This window comes from Gadus chalcogrammus, chromosome 8 (assembly GCF_026213295.1).
Source record: "Gadus chalcogrammus isolate NIFS_2021 chromosome 8, NIFS_Gcha_1.0, whole genome shotgun sequence".
In the NCBI taxonomy this organism is placed as follows: domain Eukaryota; kingdom Metazoa; phylum Chordata; class Actinopteri; order Gadiformes; family Gadidae; genus Gadus; species Gadus chalcogrammus.
In genome coordinates this window covers 12260660-12278456 of record NC_079419.1, presented here as the reverse complement: position 1 = coordinate 12278456, position 17797 = coordinate 12260660, and the positions used below count along the sequence as shown (strand labels likewise).

The following is a 17797-nucleotide window of genomic DNA, read 5'->3' as shown; positions in this document are numbered from 1 at the left end:
CTGATGCCCGTAATGCATTCCTTAAGGCAATCGACAGCTTACACAAGACATGCTTGTGTTGTTGAATTACGGCCAGATTCCATTCCGGCGGAGAGCCGACCAGCCATAAGGCTTGTGAACCCTCTCTCTCACTCGGGTTACCCAGGCTTTTATCTGCCCTGGAGAGCCCGGTACACTCTGCAGTCACTCACGTCATCGAGTCTTCAGAACCTCGCGGCCAGATGGGTTCTGTTAGGAGTTCACAAACCTGGTGTTTCTGTTAGCATATTGGTGAATAGAGGGGGGGGATGTGTTCATCGTCGAGTTAGGCTCTACACTGTTATGTTCCCTACACTCTGTTCTATTCTATTAGATTCTCCTCGGTTCTGTTGTTTTCTACTGTACTTTTCTCTTCTACTCTACTCTACTATGTTCTGTTCCATGCTATATTAATTTCAACAATACTCTATTTGTATAGTTATAGTTCTATTATTTTATACCATTATAATTGAATATAATATATAATATAATAGAATAGAATATAATAGAATAATAATTATCCTTATCTTATCTTTTATCTTTATCAGCAAATGTGGGGGATAGATTAGTTTATCAACATCTTGTACTATTTTTTGTTTTATTCCACTCCAATCTGTTCTATTCTACAATTCTCATCTGTGTTATATTCTATTCTACTCTATTTGAATGTACTCTGTTCTATTGTCATCTGTACTCTACTCTGTTCTAACAAACTCTACTCTATTTTATACAATTTAAAGAAACAGCCCTTTCCACTGGGCCACTACAATGTAAAATATTAATGGTGGAAGCGTCCGTAAACCATCGTGGCCGTTCTTCCCGTGGACTCATCGCCTGTTTAATGTCGATCTTCTTTTTTTCTACTGTAAAGGCATTTTGTTCAGCAGATGGGACTATTCTGTAGCCAGTGGCCACAGGAGTGTAGAAGATAAAAGTAGGCTACCTCAGACCTAAAGTCACACGTTGTGTATATAAGGGGAAAGTGTATATAGTCTGAATAAAGAGATTTATTACGTTTTATGGGGATGACTTGGATGACTGGAAATCAATGTTTACAACGTAGTTTGTGTTCGTACCTGACTCTATTTGCGTTGTATCCGTGTAGCTGTTTCGACATGTGTGTACTATTGTTGCTATTTGTATTGAACACTTAATCCTCATGTACAGTATATGGACATAGTAATGTAAATATCATTGAAGAGAAAGTCACATCAATAAACCTATATGCATTGTGGGCTTGCCTGCATTGAGTGTTTTGCACTTTAAAGCTGATGTTTATGTCATCATTTTATTTCCACCACATAAATAGCACAAAAAGGTTATAAAGAAAGCACAATGGAACAATGTAAGAAAAATGGATGTAGAAACAGTCGAGTCAAGCGCTTTTGTACAACAATTGTGTTAAAGTTTTCTCTGATCATGACTTATCTAATGAACAGCATTCTTCTGCTTCTATATTTGGTTATATCGTATTTGTCGCCCCCTGCTGTACAATACACGCATTAATGGAGTCTTAATTAATTACACTATCGATGATGTTCATAAACAAAGTAAACACAGGCTGGTGACATCGGTTACCCCATGGTAACGCGTACATTGAAGAGAGTTGGCACATTTAACTTATAATTTGTTGAGACGAAGAGTGTTGAGGCGAGCAGGAAGAATAGTTGCTCCCTCTGCGTAGCTGATTTCCCGCAAAATCCCGTTCCAGCAAAGGTCAGATTCTTCGTATCTGCGGTGAAAAGCAAACACATGGTAAGCATTTACATAGCCTGTCCCCTCAATCATGGACTTGATTGGTTTTTAAATGCAACGCTTGACGAAAAGTTGTATATATTGGTCATGGATTTTCATTGTTTTTGTTTATGTTTTCTGTTCTTGTATAGCCTAGAATAGATCTTAAATTGACAGTGCACCACTAGTTTCAAAATGTGTGGTCTTTGAGGACGTGCCAATCGCAATAACAACATGATTGATGCGGCTAACATACAAAGACTGGCTGGGTCTTGTTTGTCGTATCGAGTCCAAATTATGGTCCTAGAAAACTGCACGCTTGAGTCCTATATAGAATAATGGGTAGGTTCTGTACAATTGGTAAAAAAAACCTGCTACTGTGAGTGTGACAATAACCGCTGAACTGTTAAAGGTGACATATTATACCATCAGGTGTGAGTGTGGTTAGTAGTTTGAAACCGTTTTCAAAACGGCTAATCACACTCACACCTAGTGGAATAGTATGTCACCTTTAAATAAGGGATTCAAATTAACATAATCGTTTAGCTGGAGTCGAGGCAGTCTGGTTGAAGGGCCAACATCTATGCGGTTGTTTTATTGATTGCATTCCTCACCTCCAGATGTCGTTCATCTCGGTCGGGGCAGGCTCCTCGCTGGTCTCACTCGGCATCATGGCGAAGCCCCCCACGGCGTACAGGAAGCCCCCCATGGAGATGAGGCTGAGGGAGCTACGCTCCTGGGGGAACTCTGTGAAGTCTGCCCACCTACACACACACACACACACACACACACACACACACACACACACACACACAAACACACACACACACACACACACACACACACACACACACACACACACACACACACACACACACACGAACAGACACACACACACACACACGAACAGACACACACACACACACACAAACACACACACACACACACACACACACACACGCACACGCACACGCACACAGAATCAAATAATCACACATACACATGCACCAACACACACACACACAGTTACCAGAATGGCAGGCCATAAAGGGAGCATGTTTAACACAGGAGCACGGTCTGTACTGTAAATAAATGCTGCTGCTGCTGCTGCGTGATTCACTGAGTTTACCGGCACGGCTTTACGGCTGCAGTTAGGTTAAACATGCGTCAGAACACGGCCGTCACTCCCCGCCAGCACAACGCCAGTAAATTCATATTTTTACGACGATTGTGGTGACGGTGTGACTTATAACGGTGATGGATTCTGATTGTCAACAATAATAAAAACATAAAACAGCGCGATAGTCGTACTTGTTGGTGGCGATGTCATAGACCTCCACTGTGCCGGTGAGGCCCGTGTCCGTTACCCCGGTAACCACGTAGATTTGGTCGTTGTGGACGGTGATGCCGAAGAGGGAGCGGGCCTTCTTCATCGGGGCCAGGTCCTTCCACTCAAACTTCCTGGGGTCGTAGGAGCACACCCTTCTCAGGCACTTCCTGGAAGACCGGGGAAGAATAGTCAAAGCTAATGTTTTTAAGGTGTGGTATATGCAATTTTGTGAAACCAGCAAGAGTAAACAAGATTATGTGAAGTGTCCATCCTGAAAAATTAGAGGCCTCCCCCAAAACCACTCCCCCAAACCCTTGAAATCCTCACTAGCTTTAGCAATAGGTCGACCTGGCCTTCTGGAAGAATCTTATGTTATGTGTAATGACAGCACGAGCAGAGTGCATGCAGGTAGCCAGGTACAAAGATAATAATTCACAGAACAAGATCAATGTGAGATGCTCAGTTTTGCACAATATCCCCTCTGGGACGGATAAAGTACCCGTCCAATCTAATCTTAATTAAATGTTTATAATAGAGATCTTTTTTTTTCATTTCAACAAAACAGTGCATACCAGTCACGGAAACATTGAAACATTTTCTAGATAAAATACCTCAGATATCATTGTTATCCAGTACTTACTTGCTCTCTGACTTCCCTCCTATTACGTACACAATACCATTGTGCGACACAGTGCCGTGCCCGTACACACCGTAGGGCAGCGGGTCCGACTCTCCCCATTTGAAGGACCTGTGGGACAAAGACAGCACAATAAAGACCCCAGCCTCAAGCAGCGACCATTTGCAAAGTCAGATGTCGGCGGATATTTGTCGGGAAAAAGAAAGGAGGGGGGCTGGGGAAGTGAGCTTGATGCTTCCCATGTGCTGTTGTGTTTACGTCTAGTGATTAGCAGAGATACACCAGGACGCCATCAGCCTGAGGGCGTTCTGGATTATAATTGCAACGCGAATACCAACCAGATTAAAGAGAGGATAATAAACAACGGAACACACAACCCCAATTATCTTCTGATGTTAATATAATTAGAAACACCTTGAATACTGATGACAACAAATAACTTTCAACTGTCATCTAGTTAGAATGCTTTTTGGGTGTGTGTGTGTGTGTGTGTGTGTGTGTGTGTGTGTTCGTGCATGCGTGCGTGTGTTCGGAGAGGAGGTGTATCTGTACGTGTGTGTAGCTGTATCTGTCATGTGTGTATTCATGTACACGTGTGTGCATGCACAACTGCTGACAAGCACACGCTCCTTTGTGTTAACAAGATAAATACAGATAAATACACGTATATTGTGAACCTATCGCTCAGTACAAAGTACCCTACTCACTGTCTGTCGTAGATCATGACTGAGTCCAGAACGTGCTCGCCCTCCTTCAGCTCTTTACCCCCGACCACAAAGATGGAGTTCTCCGCCTCCGCCAGCCCAAACAGACACCGCGGGTTGGGCAGGGAGGGCATCCCCAGCCACTGGGAGCTCACAGGGTCAAACTGGGAGAGGACAGGTGGGCGTATGAGCTGGCCATGTTTCAATACAGATGGGTGTTCCTTCTTGGGTTGACAGTAAATAAGTAAGTTAAGACTGAAAACAACACTAAGAGTTCACACAAGGTGCAGAAAGATGGATGTATCCCTAATTTCCTGTCTGGGGTTTATAAAGTACCATGTTTTGGAGTCATGCCTAAATCCCATTGGATGAACGATCTGCACTTAGTTACATTAGGAGTGGAACGCCTGGCGATTTTAAATGATTTTGTATGTTAAAATATCATAGACATATGTCATATGACATACCCATTGTTACAATTCAACCCACTCAAAGGGAAACCGCAGCCCTGTAGTGCCAAGACACACGGCATTGACCCACCTCCACCAGGGGTCCCAGGTGTTGTTGTCACTACGCACCTGTAGGAAGAAGGAGCTGAGGGGCTCGTCTTTGTCGTCCTCGTTGAAGATCAGCCCCCCGGCCACAAACACCTGGTTCTGCTCTGTCACCAGACTGCAGTGGTTCTTTGGGATCTCGGTGGACTCGGACGCCACGAAGCACTCGTTGGCCACCGGGTCGTACGCCACCGTGCCCCTGGCGCTGATCATCAGGACCAGCTCCGTCTCAAACATCCCAAAGCGAGGGTTGTTGTTGAGGATGCCCGGGAGCAAGCCTTCCTCCTCATCCTCCTCGTCTTCCTCCTTCCCCGCTCCACCATTGGCCCCCGGCCTGCTGGGCTTCCTGGGCTTGGGGAGCCGCCCCCGCTGGGCGTCTTTGACCATTTCCAGGTCCTTCTTGGTCTCTGGGTTCATGCGGATGTAGGGGTGGCGCTCCACCTTCTCCTGGAAGTAGTCCTTGGGTATGAGGCGGAAGCGGACACATTGCAGCAGCTCCGCCAGGTCCTTGAAGCGCCCGGCCTTGTCGTGGCCGACCCACTCCATCAGAGACTCGAACACCACCTCCTCGCGGTCCACGTTGAGGGCATCCGAGGTGATGATGGCGGCCAGCTCGGCGGGCCCCAGCTGCAGGAAGTCCTGGTCCCTCACGATGACCTGGTACCGCTCGCAGATGAAGTCGCGCGCGGCCAGGGCCAGCCGGGCGCAGTCCAACAGCAGACCCAGCCGGAAGATGGCCAGGCAGTTCCCCAGCACCAGCTTCTCCTGCAGGTAGGACACGCACACGGAGAAGATGGAGGGGATCTGGTACATGTTGGCCACCATGAAGATGTCCTGGACGTTCTGCTCCGTCAGGCTGATGTCGGAGGTGTACAGGTAGCGCAGGATCATGCCCATCACGCCGGGCTCCACGTCCTTCAGCTCCACCGTGCGCTTCTTGCCCTCCTCCAGCTCCGACAGGAACATGGCCTTGAAGAAGGGGCTGCTGGCCGCCAGCACCAGCCGGTGGCAGGGGAACTCCTTGTCCTGGATCTTCAGCACACAGTCCACAAACTTCTGGTTCTCCAGGAGGTCGCACAGGCCGTCCTGGAGCAGGGTCTGCTGGTACATCCGCGGCTGCTCCACGGGGTCTATGGTCAGGGCCGCCATGGGGGTTCCCTGCTCCTTCTCCTGGTGTGGGGGGATGTGTTCAGGGAGGGCTGGAGAAGATCGGCCTCACCGAACGAAGAGCAGGGGGCAGAGAGTGTGTGCTTCAGGGGTGAGACGCTCACCGTATGATGGTAGTCGCTGGTTGGCTACTTCTAACAGCCAGCTGTCTCCGGCCGTCACCCTGTGCGAGTCAGGGGGGTGGTATTTATAGAAAGGGGTCTGCGTAAAGCTGGAGGTAGCCAGGCAGGGCAAGTGTGTAGGCATGGGGACGCAGCTACCAAACAGCCCCTCCCCCTATCCAACAGCTGATGGTGGTGGTGACGGTGATCATGGCGGTGGTGTTGGTGGTAGTGGTGTGGGACGGGCTGTGGTGTTTGTGGGTGGGGTTCAGGCTGTGTCAGTTGGTGGTGGGGGGCGGTGGCGGTTGAGGGTGTTGGTTATACTGGTGGTGGTGGTGGTGGTGATGGATTTAGTGGTGGTGGTGTTAGTAGTGGTTGATGGGGCGGTGGTTGGGGCGGGTGGTAATAGTGGTGGTGGTGGTTGATGTTGGTGGTGGGGTTGTGGGGGCAATACCACCAGAGGTCATGCTACTTATTTCTATGTCTATCTAGCTGTTTCTACATTCTTCCATTATGATTTTACCCTACAAGAAGATTCTAGAACTGAGGTCGGGAGACTAGACAGAGAGCTAACCACCATTTTGATATTTCCCAGCCTTTAACACGTCAGTACGACTATTTGAGAACTATGACGTATGTACTGAGTAATAGGATGGTTTCAGACATTAATTCATGGGGCCATACATCCAACCTTTCTAGTAATACCTATTTTAAACGCATCTTTTCAAATATGTTGCCCTTGTACTTTGGCTCAAAGGATTTATTTGAACGTAAAGTTTTATTTAATATATCTGCCAATGACATCAGAAGAATGTTGATTATTAACGCTTGCATTAGCAATACACTTTGTGACACTGAAGATTTAATTTTTTGGCCATCTAACTTGGTGTTTTCTTTGAATGACAATGGAAAAAAATATGTTAACAAATTTTTTTCAACCGTCTTTTAATTTTTACAGGATTTTAACGAGAGCAGCAGGGTTCATGCCGCCATCTTGTGGTGACAGATGGTAATTTCCTACCGATTCTAAGAGTTAACTTGAGTGTTTTTTTTAATTTAATTTTAAAGATACGTGTGTGTGTATTAAATGTTTTATGGAAAGTTGGAGAAATAACATCCTTTTACTCTTTCTGCATAAGCAAAGTGCAAATCAACAACTTTTTTCCAACCATTTTTTTTAATTCGGTCACACCATCTCATCTCTATACTTGACCAAGCAAATAAAGTAAAACCATTTAAATAAGAGGCTTTCAAATATGAGCTTTGACAACATACATTTTTCCATCATCTGAAAGTCAAGTAGAAAATATGATCGATTCTGGTGACAGGCACAATGACACTCAGAACCAAGAATCCCTGCGTAGCTTGAATTCCATTTATAGTCAAGTTATTATGGTATGTTCCAAGCCAGTGTCATGGGAGAGAGGGACAGTCTGGCTAGGGGTAAATGTCAAAGCTAATCTCCCGCAGAGAGATAATGACGGCAGCGGTCGTGGTGTAGTAGTCAGGCCCTGTTTTTATTTCCAGTGTGGCTATGTCTCAGTGCTGTAGACCAAAATAAATCATTAAGTCATGTAAACCTAGATTGAATAATACATTCTCTGCTCGATCAAATACTAGTCCAGTATGGCGTCCTCTGCATATTTGACAGTTTGCCAAACACACAACTTTCACCTATCACTTACAATCAGCTCCTTTGTCAGTTTGTCCCAGTTTAGCTACGAAGAAATGCTAAGCAAGCTGTAAACATGTGTAATGTGCATGATGCCTTAAGTGTGATGCCCTCTATAAAATAAAAATGACAGCAGAAGATCTCCCATCTCCTCAACAGTTTCAGTACATTAAAAACATTCAATATAATAGTACCAGGAGTTTTCCCTATACAGCACCGCATAATATCCAATATATTAACTCATCTTTATAAAATGTATACGGCAGGCAAGTGTGGGTTAAAATGTTTTCTTTTTGTTACGATAAAAATACAAAATGCATCTATCGGCGAGTGAGGTTCCAGACAATGTTGAGGTGATTATCTTCAGCAAGTGCACTTCAGGATAAAGACAGTTTGAGATCTTTTCTCGTTTTTCTTCCTCCGACAAACAAAAGCAGAAAATTTAATGAAAACATTTCAGAATTGTAAACGTTGTTGGTTGACGAGCTGTCGTGGTATCGTTCGGCACAGAGCGAGCCAGTGGTGGTACGTTTACGAGGGCTTGTTGTAGATAGAGTCTCTTACTAAAAAAGAAAATGGAGTTTTCCTTTTTGTCCGTTTTATTCTGCTTTCTCTTTCTCCGCCATCTTGGCCGCCTCTTGCTCCTCGAGCAGGGCCTGGTTCCTCTCTCGCTCCTTCACCAGCTGGACACCGCAGTAGGTCACCAGCAGCACCGACAGAGTGGAGAAGGGGAAGCCTGGGGGGGTGGGGGGGGAAAGAATAATAAGAAAAGAAGGAAAACCATTTGCAACATTTTGTTTTTGTGCTATGTGTGGACCCCAAGAAAAACAGATCACTATAATGTTCTCAGGTAATGTTCAGGGATCCTTCACTGAACAAACAAAAGTTGAAAATAGTTTGTGGGTGTTGTTTTGTGTTGGATTCATGTACATTTCTCAGGGTCTCAAGGTTCTGGGTTTGAACCCCAATGTCTGCAGCTGGCTAACCCAAACTTCTACCTTGTACCTTAATGATGTTAATGTATCTGAATAAGCTTTTATTTAATTTGTAAAAATAAGTACATTGTAAATTGTGACTAGGTAAAAGAACAATGATAAGGCCACGAGAAGCTTGACTTTATTTGGCGTGTTTCTGTTCTGTTGTTTTATTTTCTCTCATTTGATTCTTGCCCCCCCCCCACTGAGAGGGTCCTGGCCGTGTCCCACCTTTGAAGATGAGCCGGCGGCCCACCATCTTAGCGAACTCCAGACTGTTGAGGGACAGCACGTTGTAGAGCACGATGGTCCAGAAGTTGGCCGCGTTGAAGACCCCGCGGATCCTGCGCCCCATGGACTCACCCATGACACCCTAGGGGGCGACCACAACACAACAGGTAAGGAGGAACCTGAGGTTCAAGGCCTGACCTGCTACACAACCACACAGATGTCAGTCAAGCAACCTGCTGGTGATAGGATTCCATCCCCCAATGAGTTTGGTTTCACAGTTGTTCTTTTTTTTATTCAATATGAGTTTTCTACATCTATTTATATATGTGGCTATTACGTTTATATTTCCTAGATCTTGTTTGATTGGCACGGTTCTTTATTGTTGCCGTAACACCTGCATTTCCCTTTAAAGCTTTCAAGTTGACAGAGGTGTGTACAGTTACAGTAGTCGATAATGGCAATTGAACGCATGAATGAGTTTCAGGCTTCCTCAACGTTTTAACAAGTAAATAGAAAAAAACGAAATGCTAAATATTTACAAATTAAATTATTGCACGATTAATAAAGTTATTATCATATCTTAAAGGGGACGTCTCACTCTGCTATTTTCTGATACAAGAGAATACTGCTTCTTATGCACGTCAGGGTTATCCCTGACCCCAACCCTCACACTTGTGCCTACACTTTATAATAATGCTTTACATTAAACAATGTTAAATCATTAAGTAATGGACCCTTATTGTGAAGTGTCACCACACTCTTTATTAGACAACAGCCTAGTGTGACGCTAGTCTCACCTCGATGGTGGAGAAGGGGGGGTAGGAGAAGAATTTGGCCACCCAGAGCTCAAAGTTGAGTCCGAAGCAGTTGAAGAAGGACCAGATGTAGACCAGCTCGCAGGGCCCCAGCCACAGCGTGGTGATAGCAAAGGTGCTGAGTGTCGCCAGCAGCTCCTTGAAGATCTTGTCGTGGTCCCCGCCAATGTAATCGTATACATACCTTTTCCAGAAAATATTCACATATTAAAGGTAGTGTAGGCAATATATATTATCATTTGATCCCTGCAGGAATCAAGGGATAAAATGCTAAAAAAATCAATACACCAAAAATGTATCCAGTATCTGGATAATTTCCTGTGGCCTGAAAAAAAATACGGCATACGGCCCGCATCCTCACTCAGTCAGGCCCGCACATAATAAAAAAAACTACAAAAAAAAACGAAACAAAAAAACTATGGGGTTAAGGGTTGGGAGTACTCACCTGCACAGCCAGTCGTTGATGCCTCTGTCAAAGTGGCTGTAAATATAAGGACAATACATATTCATGAAGTCTCAGGACAGAATATAAATTCAGGACATAGACAACACATCAGATGACTTTAGGATAATACGATTGATATGTTCTGACAACACATTAAATCGTGTATTTATTTTCATGTGATATTGAAAATAACTTTATTTTTATCCTATTCAAATTACAATAAACAGTACATGCCCTGAATGGAACTGTTGATGCACGTCTAAAGGTTGAAGGGGGGGGCACTTACGTCTCAGAAAAGACATACAGCATGGTGATACACTTGGGGGGCTGGGGGGGGTCCAGGTGGTCCAGTCGGGCCACGGTGTTGATGACCCCGAACATGACCGCTGCCTTCACCCAGTCGTACACCAGGTTGGAGTAGGCCAGACCGGCTAAACCCCACACATACACACACACACGCGCACATGTACACACGCACGCACACACACGAGAGACGAAAGTAAGGTACTCTCTTTATAGACCCTTTGGTAAAGGACAGGCTAGGCGGTGTAGTGGCGAGGGCGGTCGACACCTTGCTGAAAGGTACTGTGTGTGATCCCCCATGTCCCCAGCCTACATGTAGGCCCCCTGGATCGAGATGTCTAACTCCTACCTGCTCCTTAATTACTTGTATTGAAATTGAATGCAAGACGCTTTGGTTAAAAGCGTTTGGGAATTTTCTGGCTCCTCGGACAGGATAGTGAGAAGATGCAGAGGAGAGTGGGTGGAAATGGAGAGGGAGTAACAAGTGGGATAGGATCATAGGCCTACTGTCTGTGTAATGTTTTGGTGTCGCTGTACGATTGATCAATTTATGTAATATCTTACATTCTCTGTGAGCTTTGCTGCAGTCTAATGTGAACGCTATTGAAATGTCAATTTCTTATTTTTTTTTTATTTTACATTAGGAACAGTCACACAGGACCACAGTGAATAAATATTGTTTTTTTAGGCCTATTTTAATGTTTTGGAAGAGTTTAGAAAAGTAATGGTACTATTTTCATTCTCCTAACCACACATTATGATGTTCAACAAAGCCTCGCGACCCATGACATGAGTTTACTCCTTACTATTCTTGCGTTTGTATTTTTATACTTTTTACTTATATGGGAAATGGCGCGTCACTTACCCAGCGACCAATCGGAGAGCTTCTGCACCAGCCTCATGTCACTGGGGATGGTGAGGATGTAGAGGTAGTGGAAGAACATGTCCACCACCAGGATGACCCCCAGGTGCAGCAAGGCCTTTGTGGTGATGCCCCACAACTCCCTGTCCTTGCGGCTCAACTTGGAGCTGTTGGCCTGGGGAGAGGAGAGGAGGTCAGCCACACATGATACAGATCCGCTCTGGAGGTTTGACCATCTTGGTTCCCAACGCTAGCTGGGCCCAGCTAGCGTTGGGAACCAAGATGGCCGCTAGGTGAATGAGGCCTATTTATGTTCTGCTAAGTGGATCTTTGGCATGAGTATGTGTGTAGGAAATGCCGATAAGCTCAGAACCTTTAGGTCTGGTCTCCGGTGGCCTTCACACGTACGTAAATGATAAAGGCCTACTCAATATACTAGCATGGTCATCCTTAGTATAATATATTATGACATCTATATCATTATTATGCTTTCTAAATATGTTTATTTTCTTGTTATTTGTTAAATATATACATACATATATATATTTATATACAGTATATATATCAATATTCATATATATTCCTTCCTCAAATCCTTCCTCTTATTATGGTGTCACATAGTATACAAACAATACAGAATTAAGTCATTATAATGAAAATGATCATGATCTGTCTTCATCCTCATCAACACATCAAAGTGTAGAAACCCATCCCAGTGATCCGTGCTCCGACCCTCCCCGACAGCGGACACACCTGCGCGTGGAACTGGTCGAAGGTCATGATGGGGCCGAAGAAGAAGAATGGGAGGTAGAAGTTGTACTTGAGCAGGTCCAGGAAGGAGTAGCTGCCCTCCTTGCGGTCGCAGTTCTCCAGGGCGAAGCTCATGCAGCGCATGATGGTGAAGCCGCAGCCGCCGTAGAACAGCACGTCCTGCAGGTCGAAGGAGCCCGTCACCAGCGTCTCCTGAGGGACAGACGGACCGCGTGGGAGTGTGTGAGCGGGGGGATACACAACAGACTTCATAACAGGTATCGAAATTATAAGGAGAGACGTATTGGCATCTCTTAACTTCAACTAGTTTCATAGGCATTTCAACCTAAGGTGGAATTTATCATTTGTATTTGCTGTGTAATTGGGATATTTTCCCTGTCTCTGTTTTTAAAGCCACATTTCAACGTGGTCTCCGAGGAGTCAAGAGGACTTCACAGCTTGTTTAAAACTTCTATAGCTTCTATAACGGTTAAAGTATGAATGTTGATGGATGAAGGTGGACTCAGCCAAGAGGTACTGGGTTTGATCCCTAACATCCGCAGTCGACCTGTAGGCATCCCTGAGCCAGATACCTGCTTCACCCTTAATTTTCACCAACACTACAAAAAGGGGCCCTTTAATATATATAATTATATGCTACCTGCTAACATTAAATGTATTATGTACATTTGGTGGAAGCTTTTATCGAAAGCAACTTACAGCACGGTGAGTGCATAGTACATTGTCTTCCTCATGGCCTTTTAGATGCTGCCTCAGCATCACATACCACCCGACAGAGCAGGGACACCCGAGCAGGAGAGTAGATTAGGGGAGGAAGGCATTAGGAGGGAGTGCATTAGACGGACCTGCCAGGAGTTATAGGGCTCCAGCTTGATGGAGGCCAGAGTGGCCAGGCCGGCCACGAAGCAGAGCCACCTCTTCTTGACGAGGGCCACGCTGTACAGCATGAGGCAGTGGGACAGGATCAGGCCCATGAAGGTCCAGCCCATGGTGACCAGCACCGCCAGCACACCGTAGAGGCCGAAGACCAGGGACCTGTGCTGTGGACAAACAGAGACGTCACAGGGGGGTTGGACCCCAAACTACAATGTTCTGGACGGAGTAGAATTAAAAAAGATTTTGGAGACAAACGTCAGTGATTAATATTGATTATGTATACATATATACTTATACATGCATATATATGTATATATATATATTGATATATATTGATATATATTGATATATATTGATATTTGTATTGTTACCTTACATCCATCTATACCAATCTTCAGCGCAAGCAGGGGACAAAACAAAGAGCATGTTTAAAACATGTTGAGGTTTTAAATATGTCAAAACATTTCCGGGAAGGAATAGTTGGATGGATGGATGGATGGATGGATGGACTGATAGATGGATAGATGGATGAGGGGATGGACAAACGTACATACATATTGTACATATGAGCATGCATGGATTCTGTTTTAAACACACACACACACACACACACACACACACACACACACACACACACACACACACACACACACACACACACACACACACACACACACACACACACACACACACACACACACACACACACACACACACACACAAACACATATATATCAGCATGAACACTGTGAAAAACACCCACACACACACAATATACAACATAATACAGCATGTATTGGAAACAACACATGTGCATACACATACACACACACAACCATACATAGATGCATACATACGTACGTACACGCATAAACACAATACACCCACCTTGGGGACCAGCAGCGAGAAAATCTTTGCAAAGATCACGTGACCGGTGAGAGCAAAAAGGATATGGTTGCGGAACGTTGAAAACCACATGACCCACTCGAAGTCGGCGACGTCCTGCACCAGAAACACAGCGCAGGGTGAGCACGCCTCACAGTCACCTGTCATCACTCACCATGCCTGGAGGACCGTACGGCTGAAAGCTCTTGAGACACTTGCCATTTTTCTGCCAAAGTAATGCCATCCCGGCTTCACACTCTCCTTGAAGGCCTTCCTGTTTACGTTCTCTGATAACAGGAAGAAGAAGAAGAATTGTTTGGGGTAGTCTGAGTGAAGGCACCTGCAGTATGTCAGAATGACAGTTGATAGATTTAATAGCCATTGCTTACGCAACTTCATACTTGGAGTTTTGCACACCAGGTCATTTATTCCTGTATGGGTCTGTCCCTATGGCTCGTGTATTAAATCGATATTTTGAGCTGTAGAAGTATTTTAATTAGTTCATGTTGATCAATGGGATGGTTTGTTGTAGAAAAAGGAGAGAGTCTTAGAGTTTGAGGTCTGATTATGGATTCCTAACCCTACTCCTAAAGCTGAACAACAGTAATCTGTTTTGTTTTACTGAAATTGGGAAAGACATGTGGATTTGCACATGAAAAAAGGGAAAATAGGAAGAGAATAATCCTTTCAGCTCTGTTCTATTCACACAGTGAATTTAAAGTGTGAGATTTGACCGTGACTAGCCAGATGTTATGTAATACATTCATTCCAAATGCTTTCGGTTTCCACGGTAACCTTCTCTACGTTAACCCCAGCCCTTAATCCTTTTTAGACGATTATGTCATAAAATACACTTAGCGAAATGTTTGTTACGTATTAGCCTTTAGCATACCTTAAGACCTTCATCTCCTACCTTATCTAGTCTAGTGAGAGCGGTGGGTTTATCTGTTTTAATGGATCCTTCAGAATATCTCAGAGTATATCGAAAATCTGTATTCATTATTTCTTTATTTCGATATAGATATCTAAATATAATTAATATGTATATATGTAGCCTATATGTATTTAGGTATAGGTTTAAATAAGGGATACATATTTGACCACACACTATCTAACCAATCAACTGCAACTAATTGTATCAAAACGAGCCCAATTCCAAATGATTTACGACACAGCTAAAGAAAAGTAGTTTGCTTGGTCTATTCAAGACTAGAGCACAGTATAACAACAGTATGGACAGCCATGACCCAGTTCTGAATGACAGGTGACAGGTGCACTCGATATAGACATTTTCCACCATGCAGTTGACTTCTAGGAGATGACCTACAGCAGTTTGACTGCTAGAACGTTTGCTCACTATTGTCAACATCACATCACATCACAGTAAATAGTGATATGACTTGTTGGCTGTGTGTGGGGGTTCCAATTGTCAGCGGGTAGGGGGGGGGGGGGGGGGACAACCTGACACAGAATTAGCCTCCATCCCAACAGGGAAATCTAGATTGGCACTAATTGTCCTGGCTTTATATAGGTTTTAATTTCAGTAAAATATGCTATGATTCTGTATCTCATGTGTCGGATCTGCAAAGAGTTTCAACACAATGTGATGAATGCAGCCTTAACAGAGTGATGTTTGTTTTGGGAAAGTTTTTCTGTTCCTGACGATCAGGTTTAGGAGTTATCTATCTCTCACCAAGTATTTTGTAGTTTTTCAAGTTCATTTTTGTTCCTGTTTGGTTGGTTTGTGTCATGTGTCAGGTTGTGCTTACAAACTGGCAAGATGCCTCTGTGAGGAAGATCAAGAATTAATATTATTGTATTAACCTGAATATCAATCAGAATCTCAATGCTACATTTTCATGCAAATCGAAAGCTGAATCTACATTGAAACGTGAATTAAAATCTGAATCTAAACTTGAAGGTGAAACATCAACATTGAATCAGAAGTCTGAATGAAATTGGCCTTGAATCTCGTGGGTCTCCATCCACTCACCGCTAGAGGCCTCAACGATCCAGCTGGCCGCCCAGGCCATCGCCACCCCCAGCACGGCGGTGTACAGGTACACTTCATACCTGGGGAGCGCTGCCTTGACCCCCATCCTGGTTCTCACACACGACCTGCGTAATTCATATAAACAGTCCAGAACTAGAGTGGACATCTAGGAAAGCTGTCAAAACGGTGCCCAATTAAGTTCTGTTTAAGTTATTTTAGGTCATCATATTTTAGGAGGATGTCATTGCTTCATTTGGTAGTCTGAAACACTGATTTAAACTTTAGTTAATATTCGATGTACATAGGTTTTGAAAGGACCAGAACACAACATAGGAATTAATCATTATTTGGCTATCAGGCCATTTTGGTAACTTCATCATTTATAATTATGTACAATACACAATAACTTGATTTGATAAATGTTTGTGCATGTCGTTTATTAGATTGCAAACTGTCTCCAAAAAACAATACAAACCTGAAAAACCACACGTTTATTAGCTGCTTCTCTAACACAAACATGGATCAAGGCAACGCTCCATTTTAGACTCCGGTGAAGGGACCGGGGTCTCTTCGCTCAAGTGATGAGGGGCCACGCGTAGTCGCAGCAGAGGAGTGACTTTAAAGGACTGCACTGGCTGCACGGAATCGGCACCGTCAGCTGCGGCAACCCTAGCTCCTTCCTATTATAGCCCAGTACAGTTGGTGGGCCGTGCAGCCGGGCAGGGCTGGCAGCTGCAGTGCTATGTGATACCACGTCGACGCACTGGACTCCTCTCATACGCTCCCACAGTGCGCAATTAGCACCAGAATGACCGAGAGAGGCGCATTTATGGACATTTAAGAACGAAAAACACTTATTATACCATTATTATACTGGGAAGGACTATATTGTATATTATGTCGGATTCGTGAGCCCACGTACCAGTCTGATCAAGGTGTGTCTTTGTATTTGTACAGCTTTTTTGTGCCCCGCAGCTACGAAGTTGTGGAAGTTAAGGGGAGTTGGAATAACAAATCTCCCCCATTCGGTTGATGGTGCCATGCCTTGCATACAAATCAAATGCACCACAATACAAACTGGTAGTCTAATAGCTGTGTGCAGAACACAATCACTCATTGTCTTGTTTTGTTTTTTTACAGGGCCTATTCACTTTACATGAGAGATACATTAAAAGAAGATGTGTTTATTTTATTTATTTTGTTTTACTAACCTTGTATCCGCTACGTCCGAAATAATAAAAGAAAGAACACGGGGTGTCTCTAGTTCATCCGGTCTACACGGTGGGCTTCACCGTGCAGCTGCCTGTGATCGCAAGCACCAAACAGCGAAAGACGCCGCACGCTCATCGCGAGGACAGGGGAGGGGGGGGGGCATATTTATCTTCAGAACTCCAACGCAGCCGTCGCGAGTAGGGGGGTAGGGGGTTGAAGGGGGGATCCTGTAGGTGTCCATCAAGCGGCAGCGAACGGTACCGATGCGCAAAACGGGGCCACTGCTGCTGCTGCTGCTGCTCTGAGCGAGAGGAAATGAACTGAGTTTAATATATGGGAATATATGTGAAGGCTTCTGCTGCGTCGTAACACGTCTTCTACATGCATGAGGGATATGAATATACTTAAAAGCGTTTGCTTTTTAACGTTTTTCAATAAAGTCTTGAGGTTTCTGATAGGCCTAATCGATATTTTAAAAAGCAGGAAGAGCGAGGCTGTATGTGTGTGTGTGTG

General features: G+C 44.4%; 2 protein-coding genes across 2 annotated transcripts; both read right to left on the bottom strand.

Annotated features, from left to right (window-relative positions):
- Positions 1-986: 986 nt before the first annotated feature.
- On the bottom strand, positions 987-6304 carry klhl40a (kelch-like family member 40a). Its single transcript, XM_056597408.1, has 6 exons — positions 5002-6304; positions 4427-4587; positions 3723-3830; positions 3064-3249; positions 2367-2516; positions 987-1750 (listed from the first exon to the last, which is right to left on the bottom strand). Exons 1-6 carry the CDS (start codon positions 6124-6126, stop codon positions 1639-1641), a joined length of 1842 nt encoding a protein of 613 aa, XP_056453383.1. The 5' UTR covers positions 6127-6304; the 3' UTR covers positions 987-1638.
- Positions 6305-7195: 891 nt separating this feature from the next.
- hhatla (hedgehog acyltransferase like, a) lies at positions 7196-17431 on the bottom strand. The gene is made up of 12 exons (XM_056597287.1): positions 17284-17431; positions 16073-16197; positions 14299-14366; positions 14083-14196; positions 13164-13358; positions 12301-12510; positions 11551-11722; positions 10669-10813; positions 10383-10418; positions 9920-10121; positions 9123-9264; positions 7196-8653 (listed from the first exon to the last, which is right to left on the bottom strand). Exons 2-12 carry the CDS (start codon positions 16176-16178, stop codon positions 8517-8519), a joined length of 1527 nt encoding a protein of 508 aa, XP_056453262.1. The 5' UTR covers positions 16179-16197; positions 17284-17431; the 3' UTR covers positions 7196-8516.
- Positions 17432-17797: the final 366 nt, after the last annotated feature.